The sequence below is a fragment of the Eubalaena glacialis genome, chromosome 19 (genome assembly GCF_028564815.1).
Source record: "Eubalaena glacialis isolate mEubGla1 chromosome 19, mEubGla1.1.hap2.+ XY, whole genome shotgun sequence".
Lineage (NCBI taxonomy): Eukaryota > Metazoa > Chordata > Mammalia > Artiodactyla > Balaenidae > Eubalaena > Eubalaena glacialis.
Genome location: NC_083734.1, coordinates 61859672 through 61880958, shown reverse-complemented (window position 1 = coordinate 61880958; position 21287 = coordinate 61859672). Strand labels below are relative to the sequence as shown.

General features: G+C 42.5%; 1 protein-coding gene across 2 annotated transcripts; it reads left to right on the top strand.

Moving 5' to 3' along the window:
* The first annotated feature begins 2042 nt into the window (after positions 1 to 2042).
* PRKAR1A (protein kinase cAMP-dependent type I regulatory subunit alpha) lies at positions 2043 to 20212 on the top strand. Of its 2 annotated transcripts, none has more exons than XM_061175067.1 (11): positions 2043 to 2146; positions 5325 to 5504; positions 10612 to 10782; positions 11600 to 11691; positions 11902 to 11963; positions 12799 to 12845; positions 13522 to 13680; positions 15099 to 15159; positions 16253 to 16374; positions 17301 to 17382; positions 17728 to 20212. In XM_061175067.1, exons 2-11 carry the CDS (start codon positions 5331 to 5333, stop codon positions 17898 to 17900), a joined length of 1143 nt encoding a protein of 380 aa, XP_061031050.1. In that variant the 5' UTR covers positions 2043 to 2146; positions 5325 to 5330; the 3' UTR covers positions 17901 to 20212. The 2 variants fall into 2 exon arrangements, with proteins under 2 accessions (XP_061031050.1, XP_061031049.1); XM_061175066.1 differs by lacking the exon at positions 2043 to 2146 and adding an exon at positions 2403 to 2553.
* Positions 20213 to 21287: the final 1075 nt, after the last annotated feature.

Sequence of the window (21287 nt, the reverse complement as noted above, 5' to 3'; positions counted from 1 at the left end):
CACACAGCCAGGCCTCAGCACGGAGTCAGCCGCCGCTCAAAGCACCAGGCTCAATGTCACCAGCTTGCTGGTTTCCCTATTCTAAGCGTCTTGACTCTCTTAGGAAGGTAACGCTGAGAATGGGACACAGTGCAACTCTGTCTTAACCTAGTAGTGTGGGTAGCCCCTGAGGAAGGGGAGAGCAGCGGGGAAGCAAACTAATATTTATCTATTGTATCCCGCCCTGTGCTGGGCACTTTCTTTACACACGTGCTGCAAAGGGGAGTGATTAGGCTCACTGCCTAGGTATGAAACATAGTAGTCACTTAACTGCTCCAGGCCTCATTTTCCTTCCATGACAATAACATCATAATAATACTGATGCTAGAGTTTATTATGAAGATTCAATTAATTATTATGAGTGAAGCACTTAGAACACGGCCAGGAACACAGCAAGTGCTATAGACGTGTGTGCCGTTATTATCTTTATTGCTTCATTTTAGCACAGCCCTGCTCATCCTTTATGATTGAGGAAACTGAGGCTCATGGGGATTAAGTCAATTACCGGAGATGGCAGAGCCTGAAGCCAAACTCAGATTTATCCGACTGCAGTGTTTTCTTCCCAGAACGCGACCGGGCCTGCTCAGTGCTATCGAATTCCCTCTCCTGCTTGCCAGCTTAGGGTTCAGTTTAATTAGCCTTTCTTTGTACTGACAAGGGTGAAATCGTATATACGACTGAGGCTGTGCCTATAATCTCCCATTCCACCCATCCCTGGCGAATGTCCCATGGGGGCGTAGGTGGGAGAAGAAACTTCCCCCCTACATTCCCCTCTTACAGGCCTAATCTAGCCTTTCTGATGTTGTCTATGCTTCTTCTGACTTTCAGAAAGCCCGTGGGGGGGGGGGGGGTGTGGAGCAGGGGGAGGGATAACCACAACTAAATAAAAGAAATACTTTGATAAGCAGGAGGCTTATCGTACTGGTGGATTTAGGGGTGCACCTGGCCTGTTAGGACAGTGATGTCCAACAGAAATACTATAAACACGAGTCACAGAGGAAATTAAAAATTTTCTAATAGCTATATTAAAAAGGTAAAAAAACAAAAGCGAAATTAATCTTAATAATATTTAACCGAATATATCCAAAATATTACGGTTTCGGCCTGGAATCAGTATAAAAATTATTAGAGGTATTTATATATTTTTTGTATTATGTGTTAAATCCATTGTGTATTTTACACATACAGCCCTAGAGCTATATACCCTAAGGGTACAACAGGTACCAGCCAGACACAAAGATACGTGTGTTCCAAGGGCCTTCTTTATTCATTTAGCGACGTCATATGTCCGAAAGCGTCCCCTGCCTCCCATCCCCTTTCCTCTTCCACGGGCGGATACTTGCATGGGAAAAAAAAATGGCTGAAGCAGTAAAGAAGTCGCTCCCCCGCCTTCCCCTCCATCATCCCCGATGAGGGCAGTTTTTACAGGCGGTTGAGATTTCTCGTGTGGTCACAGACGGTTTGTGCCCACCTGCACGTTTTGTACTTCTCATTATGCGGGGTCGGGGCGAGGATGGGGGCATTTCAGGAGCTAGAAGGACTCAGGCCTCTCTTGGACTCCGACAAAGTCCTTTCCAGCATTTTGTGCCCATAGGGACTGTGTGGCCTCCACTTGGCGACAGCACCCCCGGAGGGGAGAGCGGCCCGCTTGGCCAAGCAGACACTTGGCAGGGCTCGGATTTCCTGGACCGGATGGCGGCCCGGAGCCCGGAGGCCGCGGCGCTGGCCGAGCACAGGATACGCGGCGGGCGTGCGCATCCCGGGATCCGCCCGCGCTCGGCCTCTGGTGCAGCTGCCGCGGATCCGCCACCTCCTCGGGGCTTGGAAGCGGCAGGAATTCCCCCTTCCCGGCCCCGCGTCCCCCTCCGGCCGAGGCTACGGGGCGGAGTCGCCTACCTGTCATCCGAGACGCCCCACGTGGGTCGGCCTGGGTGGGGGGCGGGGGTTGAAGGCAGGGAGAAAAGGCGGAGGCGGCGAGGGAGGTGGGAGTGAGGGTGGGGAGAAGAGAGGAGAGGAGGAGAGAGGGGAGCTGCCCACAGCCGCGCGGAGAGCGAGCGAAGAGCAGCAGAGAGAAAAAAGAGGACCTGTGGCGTCCAGACTGGAACAGGTAAGGGGCGGCAGGTGAACAGAGGAGGGAAGCCCCGGGCTAGAGACAGTGAGGAGAAGACCAGAGGCAAGCGCGAGGAGGACTGCGGACGAGGGACGAGGCAGGACGGAAACAAGAGTAGAAGAGGGACCATTCTAGGCGGAGGAGGGGTGAGGGTCCTTCAACGAACGGCGGCGGAGGACCCGGGGCCGCTGCCCCTTTAAGGTTGCCAAGGCGACGGCTCTGGCCAGAGCGAGGCGCATTGACGTCAGCAGCCGGGCGCTGATTGGCTGCGGCGCGGCCGTTTCCGGTGGAGCCGCCGCGGAGCAGCTGTAGCCGAGTGGATCCAGGCTGGGAGGGGAGCGCTGAGGTAGCTCCGCCGGCCGCCGCCTCGACCGCAGTCCGAGCCCGCCGCCGTCCGCCCGCAGGTGAGAGGCCTCGGCGGGGGCCCCCGCGCGCCCAGCTTCGCCGCCAGCCGCCCGTTTGGGGGCGCCGGGCCGATCCAAGATGGCGTCGCGGAGAGCGACCTGCGGGGGACGGCCGCACCCCCTGCGTCTCCCGGCCCGGCGCCTCCAGAGGGCCTCCCGCGGGCCTCGCTCCCCGGCCCGGGTCTGCGCCCCCCAGACCCCCGGGGCCCGCTCCGGCCGCCCCGCCCCCGCGGCCTCCCCGCTCGCCCTCCCGCATCTCCTGAAGGACGGTGGCGAGATGTCCCCGGAATCCGCCGTCGCCCCCCGGCCTTTCCGGCTGCTCCGGGGACCCGGCGGTCCTCGTTTTCCTCCCTCCGGCCTCCTCCCCGGCCTCTCCCGCGGGCGCTTCCGCTTCCTTCCCGGGATTGTCGCCCTGCCCCCGCGGTGGTCGTCGCCCGGCCGCTCCGTGGCTTTCTGTCCCCTCTCCCCTGCCCCCCTTTCCCGGTCCCCGCCCCCCAGGTCTCCCCTTGGCCTTCCGAGCAGAGCGGGATGCAGGATGGGCCTCCCTTCCGCTCGTGGCCGTGACTGTGGCCTAAGTGGAGTGAAGGGCACTTCCGTGTCCTTGCCCCCGAAACGTGCGCGGTACCTGTGACCCGCCCCCCCTCCCCCGGCAGCTCAGTGCAGGCGCGACGCCGAACGGCGTCACCGCCGGAGGGATGCCCGAGAGATGGGTCTTCTCGGTGCTCCGAGGATGACCCCCGGGAAGGGCTCCTGGCTGGTCTGAGGGTCTGCGGCCTGAATCCGCGAGTTTCTCAAGGTGTCTGACATAGCGCCTCGCATGTGATCCCTTTGAAACGGAATTGTGTCACAACCGACTTTACGAAAGAAAGAATCTCAGTGTTTTCTTAGGAGGAGAGGCAATGCAGTGTACGTTTTGCAGCAGTTAAATAATTGGGGGCGGGGGGAGCTACATTGTTAGGCTTTTACAACCAAGTACGAGGACGGGCTTAATCTAGGTATATTCGATTAAAAAATTAAGACCGTGAAAAACGGATATTCCGGGGTTCACACGGTGACCTGACTGCGCCAGTCCTGGGGCGTTTATGTTAATATGCTACCTTATTTCCAGTGTCCTCCTTTCGGTGTTTTAAATACATTGTTGCAAACAACAAACCAGTCTCACCGCTTAGCCCCAGTTCTCGCATTTCTACCACAGACCTGATCTTCGAATGATGTCTCTGATCAGTTGAATACATGTATTGATATTCCTGAGATGGATCTGAATGTTTTGAAGCATAAAAAGATCTGATTGATCATTGTTCTCGGTGGCTTTCAGTCCAGTATTTTTTCAAATGCAGAAAATCCTACTGAAGTGGATGCTCAGTTCATGTGGTTGTCTGAGCTGGAAAAGAGGCTGGTGTAAATCTATCCGAAAGTAACGTGTTTTTTTGTGTTTGTTTTGTTTTGTTTTTTGTGTTTGTATTAGAGTGTTTATTTCTGAAGTAGCAGCATGAGTCTTTTTGTGTGGCCTCTAATTTACGTGCTTGTCAGGGAGCTACAGACTTTCTCATGGTCTGTTAATTAGTTTACTGGTTATTGACCCTTACCGTGAAAGTTGTCAAAACAAGATGCCTGACAGCACGGTAGCTCTTTACCCTGCTGATTCTTTCTCCTTTGAAATTTACGGTGTCATCGCAATGGTTTTGTGTGCATTATATTTGGAAAAGACCAATTAGTATTGAATTTAGTTGCAAAGTGGAGGAGACCTCACTTTTATCTTCTAATCTTAATTACTTAATAATTAGGAGTTGAAAGGAAAACAGTTTATGGCTCTTTTGTTAAATTAGTAAGCTTTTAATTCCAGGGTAAGGTTAGCTGCCCATTCTTGTATTTGTTTATTTTACTTCACATCGAGGTAGTTTGAACCGTCTAAAATTCACTAAATGCAGTTTTATCTATTGAGTCTTCATGTGAGTTTAAAACTTAATGTTTTAACATTTTCCTGTCCAGATGAATAAAATGTTTTTTTTTCTGTCCAAATCTTTTATCGTTTACTTGGTAAGGTGTTTTTTGTTTATGTGGTTTTTTTTTTTTTTTTTTCTATTAAGGATTTGCCCTCTTACTAGTGGGTAAGTGTGTTATCATCTAGAGCTGGAATCTGGTAAAAAGAGTCTAGGATTAAAAGTTGCTTTTATAACTCATCTGGGGTTTCTTTTGTGTTTTAAAAAATGTCGATTGCGCTAGTTGGCTAACCAGAGCCTTTGCTCCAGTGGTTGGCTGGGTGAGATTAGGACACTCCCCTGGGATCCGGGTTACGTATAGGGAATGTCAGATGTTCTGTCTTGTGCTTTCTTGCTTTCACTTAGAGCTGACTTGTGTGCCCTTGTAATTCTCTGTCCCGTTTGCCATGTACACACTTCGCACGGCATCATGATTTCTTTTGTAGGAGGAGAATTGAATGAAATTCCCTTAAGGGCCTGACGCCTCAGCACCCCGCCTCTGCCGGGGATAAGTGGCTCATACTTCCTCCCGGGAGCTGAGGTTCTTCTCACTGTTGCTGCCTGCAGAGCCTAGATCCTGTGCAGCAGGACCTCAGTGAAACACTACTTTGAGAGAATGCTATTTCTGTACATACTTGACTCCCTAGGCCTCACCTCCCTGTTTAAAAAAAAATCTGCTTAGAAAGAAATCCTTGTGAATCAGTTGCCTAGTGAATTTGTTAGGTCAAAGGCCAAATTGACATGTGCTCTTTGTAAACAGTTTTCACAGGCGTCTGTGTGTTTTCCCCATAGCGAGCCATGGCGTCTGGCAGCACCGCCAGCGAGGAGGAGCGCAGCCTCCGGGAGTGCGAGCTGTACGTGCAGAAGCACGACATCCAGGCCCTGCTCAAGGACTCCATCGTGCAGCTGTGCACCGCGCGGCCCGAGAGGCCCATGGCATTCCTCAGGGAATACTTCGAGCGGCTGGAGAAGGTAAAAATAAATGGGGCAGAGCATGAGATGACCCTGACGATTGTTACAGGGGATGCTGTAGCGTGTCGCTGATTTGTATCTCTTGGAAGAAAAGGAATTCTGACCGAATAATAATTTATAATCATCATCATCATCTAAAATAGAACTTCAGAAAAGAAATGTAGTTAACGCACTTGAAGTAATTTTTAACTTTGTAATCAGTAGAATTTATCAAAACCAATCTGTATGCTGAGTTTACTTGGCTAACAGGTTTTCGTTTTCCAAACATAGTTCCTTGTAACTATTTTAATTAGTACAGAAAACTGACTAAATGAAATAACTGACTAGATACAGTTGATGAGAAGTAGTGCGGCACTGTACAGCAGAAACTAACACAACATTGTAAATCAGCTATACTCCAGTAAAAATTTTTTAAAAAGTAGTACAGCAGTGGTATGAAGTGAGAAATTCTACAGTACTTGAAAGCATTTAATGCTTTTTTATTCAGCAAAGCAAGTGAACTTGTAAGTTTTATCCCACCTTTTGAAATCACTGTAATGAAACAGTTGAGTCTAGCTTGTGACTGATATTTCAGAAACTCTGAATTAGTGAAGTGTGTTTTACTGTAGAATATGTCTCAGGTGAATCGACTCTAGAGCAGAGAGATCAAGATTGACGGTTGTCAAAATTTTACAGATTTGGTCAGGACTTGTTTCCTCTTGAAAAAAAATTAGTGCAGTTCTTAGTCGTTGTTGTTCATCCTCATTCTGTGTATGTCAGTGGGACCTAAGCATGTGGTGTGTGCTTTTCTAAGCAAAATGATCATTTTTCATCAAGGTCGATGCTTCAGTTCACTTCCCTCAAAAAATGATGAATGAGAAAGTTTGGATTGTTAAATGTTTTGAGTAGTTTGTTTGATTTACTTCTGAAATTCAGCGAGATAAATTTACAGGTTTTCTTAAGCATATTGAAGTTTTGATGTGGTTCATAATGATTGTGAACCAGTTAGGAAGCATTTTCTTAGGTATATGATTGTTAATTATCTAATTGTATTGCAGAAATATTTGTAATGTATCCCACTGGTTTGGACAGTTTCTTAACCAGCATAACTTACTAGTAAAAGAGTCTGTTTTACTAATGTTTAAAAAATGTTTGGGTGGCTCAATGATCAGGAATTTTCTACTGTTTTCTTGAAAAGCTGTTTGTTGAAATTGGTGTCTAGTACCGTGATTAGAGTAATCAAAAACAACAACAACAAAAAACTAACCAGTCCCAATGAATGTAGCCTTGCTGTCTTGGAATTGTGGTAGAAAGTCTGGTTTTCTCTCATTTAAGCAGTTTCCTGATAGTGAAATACTGTAGCGCCAGGCTGCTGTGGGCCTTCCCTGTTTTGAAGTGAAGCGTGTTCCTGGAGACCTGGTTCTGAAATTGGTCACTGTAAGGTGATCCCTCTTCCCTCTGGACATCAGTAGAAGCCGTCTGATGAGGGGTGAGGTTGGTGAGACGTGAAGGGCGTGTCTTTTTATAGGGAGTGTTGAGTGTGTGGCGCTCATCTCAGAGCCTGTGCTCTCATGGCCCTGTTGAAGCACTGACCAAGGGGAAGACAAGAAATGATCATTAAAGTAGTTTCTTTGCACGTGGGATTTTTTAATTTAATGTGTGTTGGCTTCTTTGCCTTTTAATAAAAGTCACAGCTTGACACTTTTTCCTATAATTCAAGGATCTTTGTTCACTTGCATACATTCCTTTAGCCAGGGTTGAATGTAAATATCTGGACTTTCAAGTAACTAGGTTTTCGACTTTTCAACAGGTCATTGTTCTGTGCATTAGGTGTTAGGTTTTATGTGTGAAAATATGGTCACACTCTTGTCACCTCTTTCCCTATGTTAACCAGGGGCCATGTTTCTGCTACCCTCAACTGCTCAATAAGAAGTGCACCAAAAAACTCCATTGAAAGCTTGTGCGTTTTATTTCAGACTGTTACCTGTAATTTGAATCCTCTTTTCTGCATATATTTATTAGAACCTCCCTGTCTGATAGATCAGAGGAATTTTAATAGCTCTGACCATGGAGTGTCTTCTGTGTGCCAGGTACTGTGCGAGCACTTTACATACCTACATACATACTCATTATTCCAGATGTGTGAGGTTGATGATCATCACCATTTTACAGAGGTAGCAGGTAAAACTAAGAGAAATCAAGTAACTTGGCTGTGGTCATACAGGGTAGTAGCTTTACGTTGCAGTACCCTACGACCCCCAAATTTCAGTCATTTACTACAGGAGTCCTAATTTCTTGGTCATGTGCAGCTCTTGTGGGCTCAACCCATCTTCTCTCCTTGGCTCCATGTGTCTTGCTCTGGGGTCGAGTGGAAGGAGCAGCCATATGTAAAGCACGCTGTTCTCAAGGCGGAGGGGGATCAGATGCTGCAGGGGCCGGGGTCAGATCTTACAAGAGGACACGGTGTGGCGAGACAAGCCACGTACCAAGCCCCAAGTCCGCGGGACGACGGGACGTGTACTTCCCCTACAGGGAAAAATGGAACGGCAGGGGCAGGGAGGGGACAAATAGTGATGGTTGAAAGCATATTAAGTAAGCGGTGGGCACAGCATCGGAGCTTAATACTCGAGGATGTATTGACAGTAAGTGGACTGGGAGGGGTTCTTTTGTCTGTTTTTGTTTTAATAAGTGAGAGAACTGAGGAAGGAGGAGACTGACCGAAGAATGAATGACAACAGCAAGAAAACGGGCGTAAAAATGTATAATAGAAATCGGTGATCTCAGTGATGGCTCTGAGTCATCAGGATTAGGTTCTAGCTGACTGCTATTAAAGATGAAAACCCATGGAACAGTGTTAAAATCAAAATGCTTTTGGTACTTCAAAATTGTCTTAAAAATTCAGTTAGATAGAAGACAGTTCCAAATGAGATATTACTTGTGAAACTTTACATGAAATTTTTGTGAAATATCAGTGACAGATTTTGGGGGTAGAATTTGTGTTTTCATTTATACTCTTGAACTTTAGACTTTGGGGAGACTTGAGTTTTAAAGTTCTCTGTTACTATGGAATGGGAAAACCTTACGTGTTTACTGGAATTACCAGAATGAAAATGAAGTGGGTTTTCTTTAAAAATGTATTTTTAAAAAAAAATGGTTCTATATTGGCACATGGTTCAAAATTCTGCAGGTGCAAAAGGATATGACAGTAAAAAGTCTTTTTCCCACTCCGTTGTCTTCCTAGAGTGCAGCCTGTGTTCCAGGGACAGTATATGGGCACTTACAGATTCGTATCCAGCACGTTCTCATCCCGCATGTGCGTGGTATTCCGTTGTACGGATGTACTGCAGTTTATTTAATCACCACGTTGACGACCGTTTTGGTGGTTTCCAGTGTTTTACTATTAAAAGCAATGATACAATAAATAACTTTGTATATCTGTCATTTCACACACATGCATATTTTAGAATGAATTCCTGGCAGTAGACTTACTGGATTATTTGGTCAACAGGTAAGTGCATTTGTAACTAAATATGCAAATATATTAAAGTCGTTTTTGTTATAGGCTTTTCTTACTGTGTTTTTAATTGAAAATTAGAAAATCTAGAGAAGTGAGAAAAATAAAGCCAATTCCTCCCTCCAAAAAATAAAAAAATAAAAATCAAGCATGAGTCTGTAATAGAGATAAACACTATTAATGCCTTGATTGTTATCGTTCTAGACTTTTCTTGCTGCGTTTATATGTTCTTTTATTTGTCTTGATGCCAAATGCAGAGCCGAGTACCATGGAGGAGAAAAAGTAGGCAGCTCTTTAGTTTCTTTTTTATCAAAAAATTTTCAGAAATAGTAAATGCTGAGTTCATTTAGAATTTGAAAGACGGCTTAGAAAAATAATGGAGAGTGAGTCAGATGAATGAGAATGTAAATAGCTCACCATTCTTGGCTTTTTTCATTCTGATTTTACGTCAGGCATAACTCATTCTTTACTGAAGACCTGAGAGGAATTTCTTTTTAAGGCCCTAGATCTGAAAAATAAGAACGTTAAGTAGTTGATATCACTTTTAAACGGATTGGTTTAATAAGTTTTTAAAAGTGGGTAAACTTTTTTTTGTTTTAACTTCAAGTGTCAACCTTGACCATAAAGAATGCTTCCAGCTCTGTTAGGAGAAGTATTGTTACAGCCGATCTTAGTTAAATTCTAGGTTACCATCACATTTTATTATTTGTTTATACCTGAGACTCCAGCTAGAATGTGAGCTCCACAGGCTCAGGACTCTCTCCTATTGGTTTTTTTTTTTTAATAAATTTATGTATTTATTTATTTATGGCTGCGTTGGGTCTTCGTTGCGGTGCGCGGGCTTCTCATTGTGGCGGCTTCTGTTGTTGCGGAGCCCGGGCTCTAGGTGCGTGGGCTTCAGTAGCTGTGGCTCGAAGGCTCTAGAGCACAGGCTCAGTAGTTGTGGCACACGGGCTTAGTTGCTCCGCGGCATGTGGGATCTTCCCGGACCAGGGCTCGAACCCGTGTCTCCTGCATTGGCAGGCGGATTCTTAACCACTGCGCCACCAGGGAAGCCCTCCTATTGGTTTTTATATTCCCCTTGCCTAGTGTAGACTTGGCGTGGCAGATCCGGAGAATACATATTGAATTAATGGAGTAACCCAGTAATCTAGACATTCTTCTATCACTTTGCTATGCCTGAGTGATTATTCCTAGATGGCATTCTTGGGCGGGGCAGGGATCTCACACGAATTTCCCAGCCTTTTGTTTTGCAGTTCATTGCTGTTGAGTGCATTACAAATCATTGTCGGTATATTATCATAATGAGTATATAATTTTTTATTTGCATGTTACGTGCCCTGTACCAGTGGCTTTTGTTCATTAATGAATATAGCATCTGTTACCCTCTGAGAAACAGTAAAGTCCTTTCAGAGTATTTCTTTTCAAGCTTGACTCTCCATTCCCCCCCCCCCCCATTTGTAATTGACCTTTGCCCCTTAACTTTCACCTTGGTAATAGAGGGAGAGATCTGAAGTGACTGAGAAGGACCGTCATTGGAGTATGAGAATACCAGCTGAAGAATACCATGCTGAAGGGTCTCATTTTATAAACTTATAATTTTTTTTTTTTCAGGAGGAGGCAAAACAGATCCAGAATCTGCAGAAAGCAAGCTCTCGTGCAGACTCGAGGGAGGATGAAATCTCTCCTCCTCCACCCAACCCGGTGGTAAAGGGCCGGAGGCGACGAGGTGCCATCAGCGCCGAGGTCTACACGGAGGAAGATGCCGCATCCTACGTTAGGAAGGTAGTTTTGATACCTGAACACTGAGGAGATGGTTTTGGGACCCACGTGGCAGTCATCCAGTCTCCTTTGATGAATGCGTGCACTATTTCGAGTAGTAAAACACGAAGAGGATGGATCGTACTCCATTCTGTACAGTTCCTGGGTACTTGGGGAACAGGTTTCTGTAACAACATGCCATCAGAGGAAATAACTAACAGTAATTATAAAACAGTGCCTAAGTGAGTTTTGGGGGTTTTCTTTTGCATGTTGTTGTTTTACAGTAGAAGAGCAGGCAGTACTCCTTTTTCTCTTGAATCATGGTGTCAGTTTCTTGACATCCTGTAATTCATGTTGCGGCTTTTAACCTTTTACCCCACAAGCGTCATTTGTCTCAGTTGGCTCTTAGAGCCAGTCTGCCATTTCGAGTTATGCTGTTAGCCTGAAGGGGGAAGAGAATTGTGCTCGCAAGAGGTTGTGAGACTAACAGTACGTGATCACAGTTTAGAAAATGACCAGTTGTCATAAAATGCTTAGTTTTGCCTCACTAATCACCTTGGGCAAGGTGATTTTGGTTTGTTCCTTTAGTTGTTGACTAGGAACCAAATACTAGCCTTTAAATACAGGCCTAGATGTAGGCAAAGAGGATTATTGAGTCAATATTTGTTGAGTACTTTGTGGATCAAAGACAGTGTGAGAGTGTTATGTTGAAAATGTTTCACTCAGAGCAGCTTTGTTTAAATACCGTGATGTAGCTTGACATTTCATTGTAATTTAGGTTGCAAGCATGAAGTGGTCTTGCTTTATGGAATTGTCATTTTGCCTTTCTGTTCTTTCTTAGGTTATTCCAAAAGATTATAAGACAATGGCTGCTTTGGCCAAAGCCATTGAAAAGAATGTACTGTTTTCACATCTTGATGATAATGAGAGAAGGTAGGTACCGGTACTTTGTTATACTATTTCTCCAGTACAGCTGGTGTCCCAAACTAGTCTCATCACTGTTGCAAGTTTTAAGGCTCTTAGTAATTGTTCACCTGATAACAATCCAGGCTGAAAATCTGGGAGCTTTAATTCTAAGGTTAATGTTTGAAATCCACAGAAGCAGCACATGAAATGTAACGCGAGGCCTTCTCTCCCTTGCAGTGATATTTTTGATGCCATGTTTCCGGTTTCCTTTATTGCTGGAGAGACTGTTATTCAGCAAGGTAAGGGTTGCTGCTTTTATGGCACGCACTATTATTATTGAAGTTTGTTTTCCTCTTTAAGCCTACCATTTTCCTTCTGTTATACCACTGGATTTTCTTATTTCTTTTAATTAAAATCTTCTGAGCTAAAAGGCACACTTTGCCTAAGGGACTAATATTTCCCTAACATCTGATATAGTTTTGTTTATGGTAACTGTTAAAGGGAATTCATGCATTTTTACTTTGTATGGAATTCCAGAACCTCACTTATTTCATATATCCTTTATATTGATTATTAACCACTTACAAAGTAAAATAAAGTAGAAAATAAGCAAAACACTTAATATTCTTCATCATCTAGCCCGTCTCTTTATAAGGTTCTATGCCTTCTACTGATGCTTGCCTTTTTTGACCACATATAAGTAACATGGATCTCATCTTTTGGTGTCCTCTCTTTTTTCCTTTCTTATTTACTCTCGATATTTTCATGGGTCTTCATAATCCATACATTTTCTTGTTTAGTGACAATCTGATATTTGTTGCTTACTATTTGAGTTGTTTCTTGTTTTGTTGTTATAGGTGATGTAGTGTTTAGTGCCTTTGTACACACAAGTGGCTTTTTTTTTTTTTTTCAGAGGCATTCTTCACCACAAGATGACTAAAAACTCGATCAGTTTTATGACTTTTAAAATAAATTGCTGGACTTTTTTTCTTGAAAGGTTCTGTTAATTTGTAATATACTCTTTTCTCTCACAGCACCTCTCTAACATAAGTTCATTATTTTACATTAATTTGGTTTGATTTGTGCTTCTTTAATTAATATGCTTCTAACTTTTTTTACTCTCCTCGCTTTTAGGTGATGAAGGGGATAACTTCTATGTGATTGATCAAGGAGAGATGGATGTAAGATTTAATAATTGCAAAAATATGTTGATAATCTTAAAAGTCAACTGGTTGATATTTATTGCTTCTAAGAGTTTCTGAAGGGCTATTACATCCTTGTATGTTCGATTCCTTTTGCCAGATATTTTACTGACACAGATACTTTCTAAAGGTAATTTCTTTAGCTAGACCTACAGTTCAGAACTTCTGCCAGATTAGTGGTTAAGGCGCTTGTGTGTGCTGTGGAATAAGACAGGTGTCAGGGAGAGTCTGGACCGGTCGTGAGCTGGGAGACTTGGCACAGCTTTCTTGGTTCTGGAAGTCTTGTTGCTCCCATAAGATCATTAGAAAACTCGGTACCCCCTGCAGGTAAAATGCTGCTTAGCCCAGTGCCTGGCACAGTGCTCTGTAAACACATATGGTTAATATTAATGCTTAGTTCACTCTTTTTGCCCTGGTCATCCTTACAGAGGACCTTTTTCTTATCAGATAATTAAACTAGGTAAATTACAGACACTCTGAACTTACTTAACTCGTTGTCAGAAGTCAGCTGTTTTGCTCCGTTGTGTACCGAAAATGTAACACATTTTATTTTTTAAAACAAAGTTCAGGATTCTGACCTCTTAAAAAGGTTTGCAGGTTTATTAATACTTACGTATTTGTCTGTGTAGAAAAAAACAATGCTTTTGTATTTTAGGTCTATGTCAACAATGAGTGGGCAACCAGTGTTGGGGAAGGAGGGAGCTTTGGGGAACTCGCTTTGATTTATGGAACACCTAGAGCAGCCACTGTCAAGGCAAAGACAAATGTGAAATTGTGGGGTATCGACCGAGACAGCTATAGAAGAATCCTTATGGTAAGATACATGGGTTTTGGAGTGTGGCTCACAATCCAGACTGTGTAACTAATGTTTAAATAGCATCACCACATTAAAATGAGAATATTGTTTACTTTTAACGATTGAATGCTTGTATTAAGCCCAACTTAGCATTATTCATTATACTGTTTGAGACAGTGATATTTTAGAACAAAGCTTTGGCCAGAAATAACATGGGAAGCAAATGTGGTGTATACGCAGTGGTCAGCTTATGTTTGGGAATCTCTCCATTCGTCAGTCAGTGCATCTTCCCTTAGCTGATCTTTACACATTACAGTCGGCCTGAGAGGTGCTGCTTCCGAGTGCATGACGTTATTGAAGCCCACTCAGAAGCGATCAGCTTCTCTAAATGGAAAGGAGGTTAGCGGTGATGCAGGTTTCATGTCCCCTCTCACTGTAAAGGAATAAACGAAGTAGTAAAACCATTGGAACGTTCTGCTGATGTAATTAGACTCTATGAGAACTTTCTGACAAATTTATGGAGTAACTTGGGTGTTTAAGTCCCAGTAAATGGCATTAGTCATCTTAAATGGCTTTCTTAAATTTGTGTATTACATGTTTGGCTATTTGACAGTACGCGGTTGGACGTACTTAGAAAATTTTCTCTGCTGGGGGGATGGAGATATGTATATCTATTGTGTATATACTTATGTATATGTAATAGATACATATTATATAATAAATATTAAATACGTACTTAGAAAATTTTCTGTACTGGGGGATGGAGATAATGTATATCTATTGTGTATATACTTATGTATATGTAATAGATACATATTATATAATAAATATTAAATAATATAAATACATATTATATATACATATTTATAAGTATATAAATTGCCAAGGCAGTTTACTGTGTAAGGGATGTTTATTATAGAGGAACTGTGTGTTTCTCCCTTTCTGTCCCCCAGATATATTTAGCAAACCTTGCAGATAAGACATCTTGGTTTAGTTTGGGGTTACGGCACTTTTTTTTGTCAGGGTGGGATGTTGTTTATATGGTAGCAGTTGTATATCCTTCCTTCCTTTGGAGGATCGGGGTTGTGGAAAAGGACCCTGGGCTGGAAATATATTCAGCCGTAGTCACATATATTACTTGGGTTTTTGGTTTTTTGTTTTGTTTTTTTTTGGAGAACTGATTGTTTGCTTTTTTGACATTTCACTAATTCGTGAATTCTTTGGGCATATATGTGGTGTTTCTTTTAGGAGCAAGTTACTAAGAGCTTTTGATTGAACTGAACAGAGGGCTTACCATCTTCAACAGGAAGAAAACAATCATGTATCAAGCAGCAGCAGCAAGCTTTGACTTCTCTGTTGTTGTTGTTCATTTACTTGAAACAGTATTTCTTACTCCACAGCATTATGTGAATTACACTTTCTTTTTTCATTTATAGGGAAGCACGCTGAGAAAGCGTAAGATGTATGAGGAGTTTCTTAGTAAAGTGTCTATTTTAGGTAAGTTTTGGAAGATTGCATGGAGAATTGTTAAATTGAAGTGTTAGTAATGCTTAAGGAAACTGATTGTATTTCATAAAGATTACTCCAGTTATCAACTCTTTTTCTTTTTTTAAGGGTAACAAAAGCCACATGGAATGCAGAGTTGAAGTTTGACTAAGTTAGAAGTAATTTTAAAGTGTGTTTAATTTGCTAGTATATGACAGACCTCTAAATTAGAAATAAGTGTTACTTATTGCTCCTGGAGAGACAGAAAGACTGGAAGTGTTCTCCTGAGTGTGGACTTTCACAGTCATTCCCCCTGGGACTTGTTTCTCTGTTGCTCCATCAGTGAGTTTATTGGTTCAGGAAAGTGAGTATTTCCAAGAATGCACTTCCTCTGTAGAAAGAAAAGGTGTCATTTGCTTGCTTTCTCTGAAAAAATGCTAGAAGTGTGGGGGAATTTAGAGTAAAGTAGGGTAATTGGAGGCATTTCTACATATTTTGTTATGTGGACTTAGAGACATTATTACAAGCTGTTCTTCATTGGGAGGGGAAATGGCAATTTTTATAAGGTAATATAGTCTTGAGTCGTTGCTTTGTTATAGTGAATTGACTTTTTTGCCCTTATTTGTCCTTTCTCTGAAATGGTTACATTTGTTTAGTGTCTTGGGTGTTAGTTTGGCCTTTGGGAACAAAAGTTATTTTCTAGTTACTCTTGTTGGTTTTGTAAATAAATTCTACTGAGGATTTAAATTGATAAATTATTTCTCTTAATCTCTGGAACTATTACTTTTGGGTCCTGTAATTGTAGGTTCGATTTGCATTGATGGCAGTCTTTAGGAATACTTAACGATTACATTTTTCTTATCCCTGTACCATCGGATGCAGTTGGTATAGGTTAACCTGGCCACTGGGCTACTGAAAGAAAGCTCTAGGGTCATCTGTAAGTAACAGGAGGATCTTGGTGAGACGAGAGGTAGTTGAAGACGGGTGCCATGTTGGATTAGAGCCACTACTAGAGTATTTTGGTTGACTTCTTTATACCTTTTGTTTTGAGATTTTTAGCAATACCAAATAATGCAGAGAAATTCTTTTGATTCGTGCCTTTTAGAATCTCTGGACAAGTGGGAGCGTCTCACGGTAGCGGATGCGTTGGAACCAGTGCAGTTTGAAGACGGGCAGAAGATTGTGGTGCAGGGGGAGCCGGGAGATGAGTTCTTCATTATTTTAGAGGTGAAGACGGGCAGCACCGGCCGGGGAATAAGGGGGACACCAGTTCTCGTTTACAGCTGCCGTTCTTAAGATAAACAGTCTTATTTAAAAATGATCATTCCCTTTGAAATGTCGTTGTTTGGTTTTCGGCCAGGCCACCACATTTTAAATGAGGGCTTTGCATGAAGTAATAGCCGAATTCTGACCTACTCGAATTAATTCTCCTCACAGAAGCCAAACAGAACTCAGCCATTTAGCACACAGGCTGTGATGTACTGCACCGTTCTTGTTAAAATCATGCATTTGGGCTAATTTGGCAAACAAGGATCAAAGGCAGGTATTTAAATTCTAAATGTTACCATGTTTTATATCGTCACAATCCGTGGAAATGTATAGCAGATACTCTTGCCAGCCAAGGAGATCCACAGAGCAGATTCGCTGTGAATGGGGCTCAGTAGATGCTAATCGGTGTTGTTTAAACCAGGGGTCGAGGAACTCTTTCTGTAAAGGGCCAGACAGTAACTGATTTAGGCATTTATGAGCCATAGTGTTTCTGCTGCAGACTCCACTCTTGTCGTAGTGGGAAAGCAGCCATGGACGGTATCTAAATGAATTGGTGTATTGTTCCTATAAAATTTTATTTATAAAAGCAGTGAGCTTGGATTTGGCCCTTCTGCAGTTTGCTAACCTGCGTCTGAACCCTCGAAGTACCGCGGCGTGATGACAAGTACCTCCTAGCAGGAACTGCTGGGGTACATAAGGACCAAGCCTGTAGTGACTCTTTTCAATTACCTTTTATCACATGAACGCAGAGGATTTGAAATAACTGCTGAGTCCTTTTTTTTTTTTTTTTTTTGCAGAGTAGCTAAAATTGCATAAGATATTTAAAATGCCACCCAGGATTTGAAAGTATTAATGCGTTTTGCGTTTTGGTGATTTTGTTATAGGGTTCAGCTGCTGTGCTGCAGCGTCGTTCAGAAAATGAAGAATTTGTTGAAGTGGGAAGATTGGGGCCTTCTGATTATTTTGGTATGTGGATTTCCTCACAATAAACACGTAGTTTCTGTAAGTCACTTCTCAGTGAGCTATCACAGTCTTTCATAATCTTGTCTTTTCTTCTCCTGAATTTTATTTTTTATTTTAGTTTTTCGGCTCTCAGAGAAGTAGTGTGAGATTTTGACCTTGACTCAGTTAATAATTAAGTTATTGATTGTCTCATATCTGCCAGTTGGTTTTTTCCTGAGGTGCAGATGTAGTGTGGCCTGTACTGAGTTACTAGGAGGAAAAATACGGGTTTTCTTTTCCCCGGAGGGCGCCCCTCAGAAGATGTTGCTGAGGGAGCTAGCCTACTCTCAGCCCTTTCCCCTCCTCCAGGCGAAATCGCGCTGCTGATGAATCGTCCTCGCGCCGCCACCGTGGTTGCCCGTGGCCCGCTGAAGTGCGTCAAGCTGGACCGCCCGAGGTTTGAACGTGTTCTTGGCCCGTGCTCGGACATCCTCAAGCGGAACATCCAGCAGTACAACAGTTTTGTGTCCCTGTCCGTCTGAAAGCCGCTTCCCGTGCCTCCCTTCCGCCTCTCCCTGGCCAGGCTTCCCCACGCAGACTGCTCTCTGGCCCCTCTTTGCAGCGCCACGTGGCCACTGGCATCGCAGCTTCTTGTCGGTTTCTGTTAAAAGTTGCTCTTATTGCACCGTTTTTATTTTGGAGCATTAACTGAGTGCTCGTACACAGTTAAATAAATAGAAAGAGTTCTGTGGAGACTTGGCTGTTCCTGCTTCTCTCTGTGCAGTGTTAGTGTCCGCCCTGGGCCGCGCGTGCCGTGCTTCCTGGTGAGGGCAGACCCTGCGCCACGTGAGTTACCGTAGAGTCGTGACGTAACCGTGCAAGATTGCCTTTCAAGTGACAGAAGTTTCCTGTTATCAGAAGCAGATTCTAGACTGTGGCCACATATGCTATATTTCTTTATAGAATAAACGATTTCTCATTAAGCTCTGAGGATTAGGAAAAACAGATATAGAAAAATCTTAGTGTAGTAGAAAGACATCTGCCTGTATTTAAACTAGTTTAAGGGGGGGAAAAAATGCCCATTTTTGCTAATTATCAGGTGGAAATGATCTGTTCAGTTCTTTTTCTTTTTAACAAGAATTTTTATTTGTCAAGCGACTTTGCCTGGTTTTGTTTATATCTTGTTCTTAATGTTTCCTCTCCAATTCTAAAGTATGTTGAGGTGTGGCTATCTATACCTACCTGCCTTTTAAGGTTCACACCAAATCATAAGCTGCAAATATTGGGTAATGACTTAACTGCATCTGCCTCAGCTCACAGATTCTGATTCCACCGTCATTTACCCAGCTAGTGCCAAACGTTGATCATCAGATGCCGAATTGAGAATAAGAATTTGAGGTCTGCACTCTCGGTTGTTAACTTAGAGGTTTTGGTTAATGTATATCCTTCAGTTGAGTCCAGGGTAATGATCTCTTATGCTCTTTAAGCACTGATTCCAGGAGATTGGATTTACTGGGAATAGACAGACTGAATGTCGTAACCGAAAATGGAGGTGGGATTGCTGAAGGGAGAAATGGCAGGGGGACAGAGTTCAGCGTTGGGAGCTTTGCCCCACTCAGTTCACTGGGGCGGGAGGTTTGGGAAGAGGTTTTTTACTTTGCTTTAACCTTTCCTCCCCTTTTCACATCAACTAGAATTTATGGTGGGTTGGGGGGCGGGGTAGGATGTGTCTGTGTTTCAAATTGGTCTAAAAGGCCATCGTACTGAAAAGTTCTGCTTTCCTATCTACCACCTTACTTCTCTGGCAGAGTTTTTTGTGTAAACGTGTGTTTTGAGTCTTAACTGTATTTCAGTATTTTCCAGCCTTATCAAGGTTATGTGTTGTTACATTATTCCATGTGCACCAATGATACCCAACTGTTTATTTTTATTATTGTTATTTTTTGAAACAAAATTTCACAGTTCCATAATGTAGGCACTTTTATTTGCATTGTGATTTATATAGTATATAGGGTTATATTGGGGGTGACTGCAAGCGTTTTTTCCATCTGTGTGCATCTGGCTCTGAGTTTTAATCCCCTCTCCTTCCCCTTTCCCAGGTAATTTAAATTGGTCATGGTAAATTGTTTTCATAGATTTGAACAGCTTTTGGGTTGTTACTAAGTTTGGAGTATAAATCTGGGAAAGAGATTTTATTTACATTTTAGTGTGGGATAGAAAGCCACCTATTTCAAATTTTTTATTTTTCAAAATGATCTTTACTAAATGAGGATTTTCTGGTCTGTATTTTGTGTTTAGCTTTTTATATTTAAAAGATTAAAAATAAAAATTATGTTCTTATTAGCTTAAAGCTTGATTTGATCTTTGTTTAAATGCCAAAACTGTACTTAACTAAATTATTTAGAATGCCATAAATTTGCAGTTTCATATATGTATATAATCATGCTCATGTATATTTAGATTCATAACAATGCTTTCTAAATGAGTTTTGTTCTTAAGTCATTTGGCTTTGCTGTTTACTCCCTTTTGTAGTTTTTAATCTAAGAAAATTTAATTCTGAATTTAAACATGATCACATTTAAAGCTTTATCTTTGTGCAGTCTATGTGAGAAATCACGATTGGCATCATTTGTCTCAGTGGATATTCAGGGCTTTAGAAGTCATTATTTCTGGGCTTGGTAAGTGGATTTATGAACTCCACTGCTCTAGAAAGCATAGATGGCCAAAGGACCATTTTGTATTGTTTCCTGGTCACTAGCCTGATTATACTGTGTGTGCTAATATACCCTCTTCTTGTTGTTATATAGATTGTCTTAATGGTAGGTCAAGTAATAAAAAAGATTAAATAATTTAATTCTCTAACGAATCAGTTTTTCTTCCCTTTCTCCTTTGCTTCTCTTCTCCCTCTCCCCCCACCCCCCGAAGCTGCTAATCGGTGGGCACGAATGAAAATCGAAAGTGAATTAGGGGATCGGTGTTTTGAAAGAATAATATGTTTGTTTTCAGTGTTTTCCAATTCAGTTTGTCAAAGAATGAATCTAAAAACCTCACTTTAAGGGTAATTGAGATGCAGCAGATGGGTACTAAGCAATGGAAGGAAAAGATGAAACCAGAAGTCAGAGGCTTCCTGTGTGCCGAGGGTAGACTGGTCCTCTGGCTTCGGAACTTTCCCGGACGCAATGGGGGAAGGACATTTCTAGGTCAGCACGCTCTTTGGTTTAAATTTAATATGTGCATTCATATATTTAGGTATGCTTCTGTAGTTTGCATGCCTATAAAGTCATTTCTAACATTTATTTCTCAGATTTCTGAGGCGGGGACGATGAAATTGAATTCATTAGCATATTGGCATTAATTTCTTTATATCCAGTGAAGTTGAAGATAATGTTGTACTGCCTAGAACATTGCTTAAGTTGTGCTGCTTTGTAACACGTGCATTTTGTCCAGGTTCACACAGTAATCCCCTCCCTCAGCCCGCTGGAGTTGGAACCTTTTGAGTCACGACAGAATATAATTGAAGAAGATTTTCCTGGGTTGACTGTACTGGTTGTAGTTTAATTTTCCCTCTAAAACACTGGCTTATATGAAATCCCTTTTTGTTTTTTAGTGACTTAAATATTGACAGTGTAAAATTGAAGTAGTAAGATGTTAGTTTTCTTAATATTGCTTTATCTCCAACCAGAGATGAACAGCTGAACCCTTTCTGTATTTTTGTTAGGCCCTGACAGTGTATTTCTAGATGGGCTAAAACTAAAACAACATGGAGAAGCAGTGTGTCGATCACCATCATAATAGCCATCAGTAAAGACTGTGGAGAGGAGAACATAAAAGGGGGAATGGTAAATCTCTCCCTTCTTACCCTAAGGAATTTCACACAGCAGTCAGTGTTACTGTGTACATATAAAGTTGAAATCTGTGTACTGACAGAA

Excerpts from the sequence above, each read along its gene's own strand:
- PRKAR1A (XM_061175067.1), top strand. The coding sequence starts at position 5,331 with ATGGCGTCTGGCAGCACCGCCAGCGAGGAGGAGCGCAGCCTCCGGGAG. Across the intron at positions 10,783-11,599 it reads CCGCATCCTACGTTAGGAAG|GTTATTCCAAAAGATTATAA; the intron begins GTAGTTTTGATA and ends GTTCTTTCTTAG. Across the intron at positions 17,383-17,727 it reads GGGGCCTTCTGATTATTTTG|GCGAAATCGCGCTGCTGATG; the intron begins GTATGTGGATTT and ends CCCCTCCTCCAG.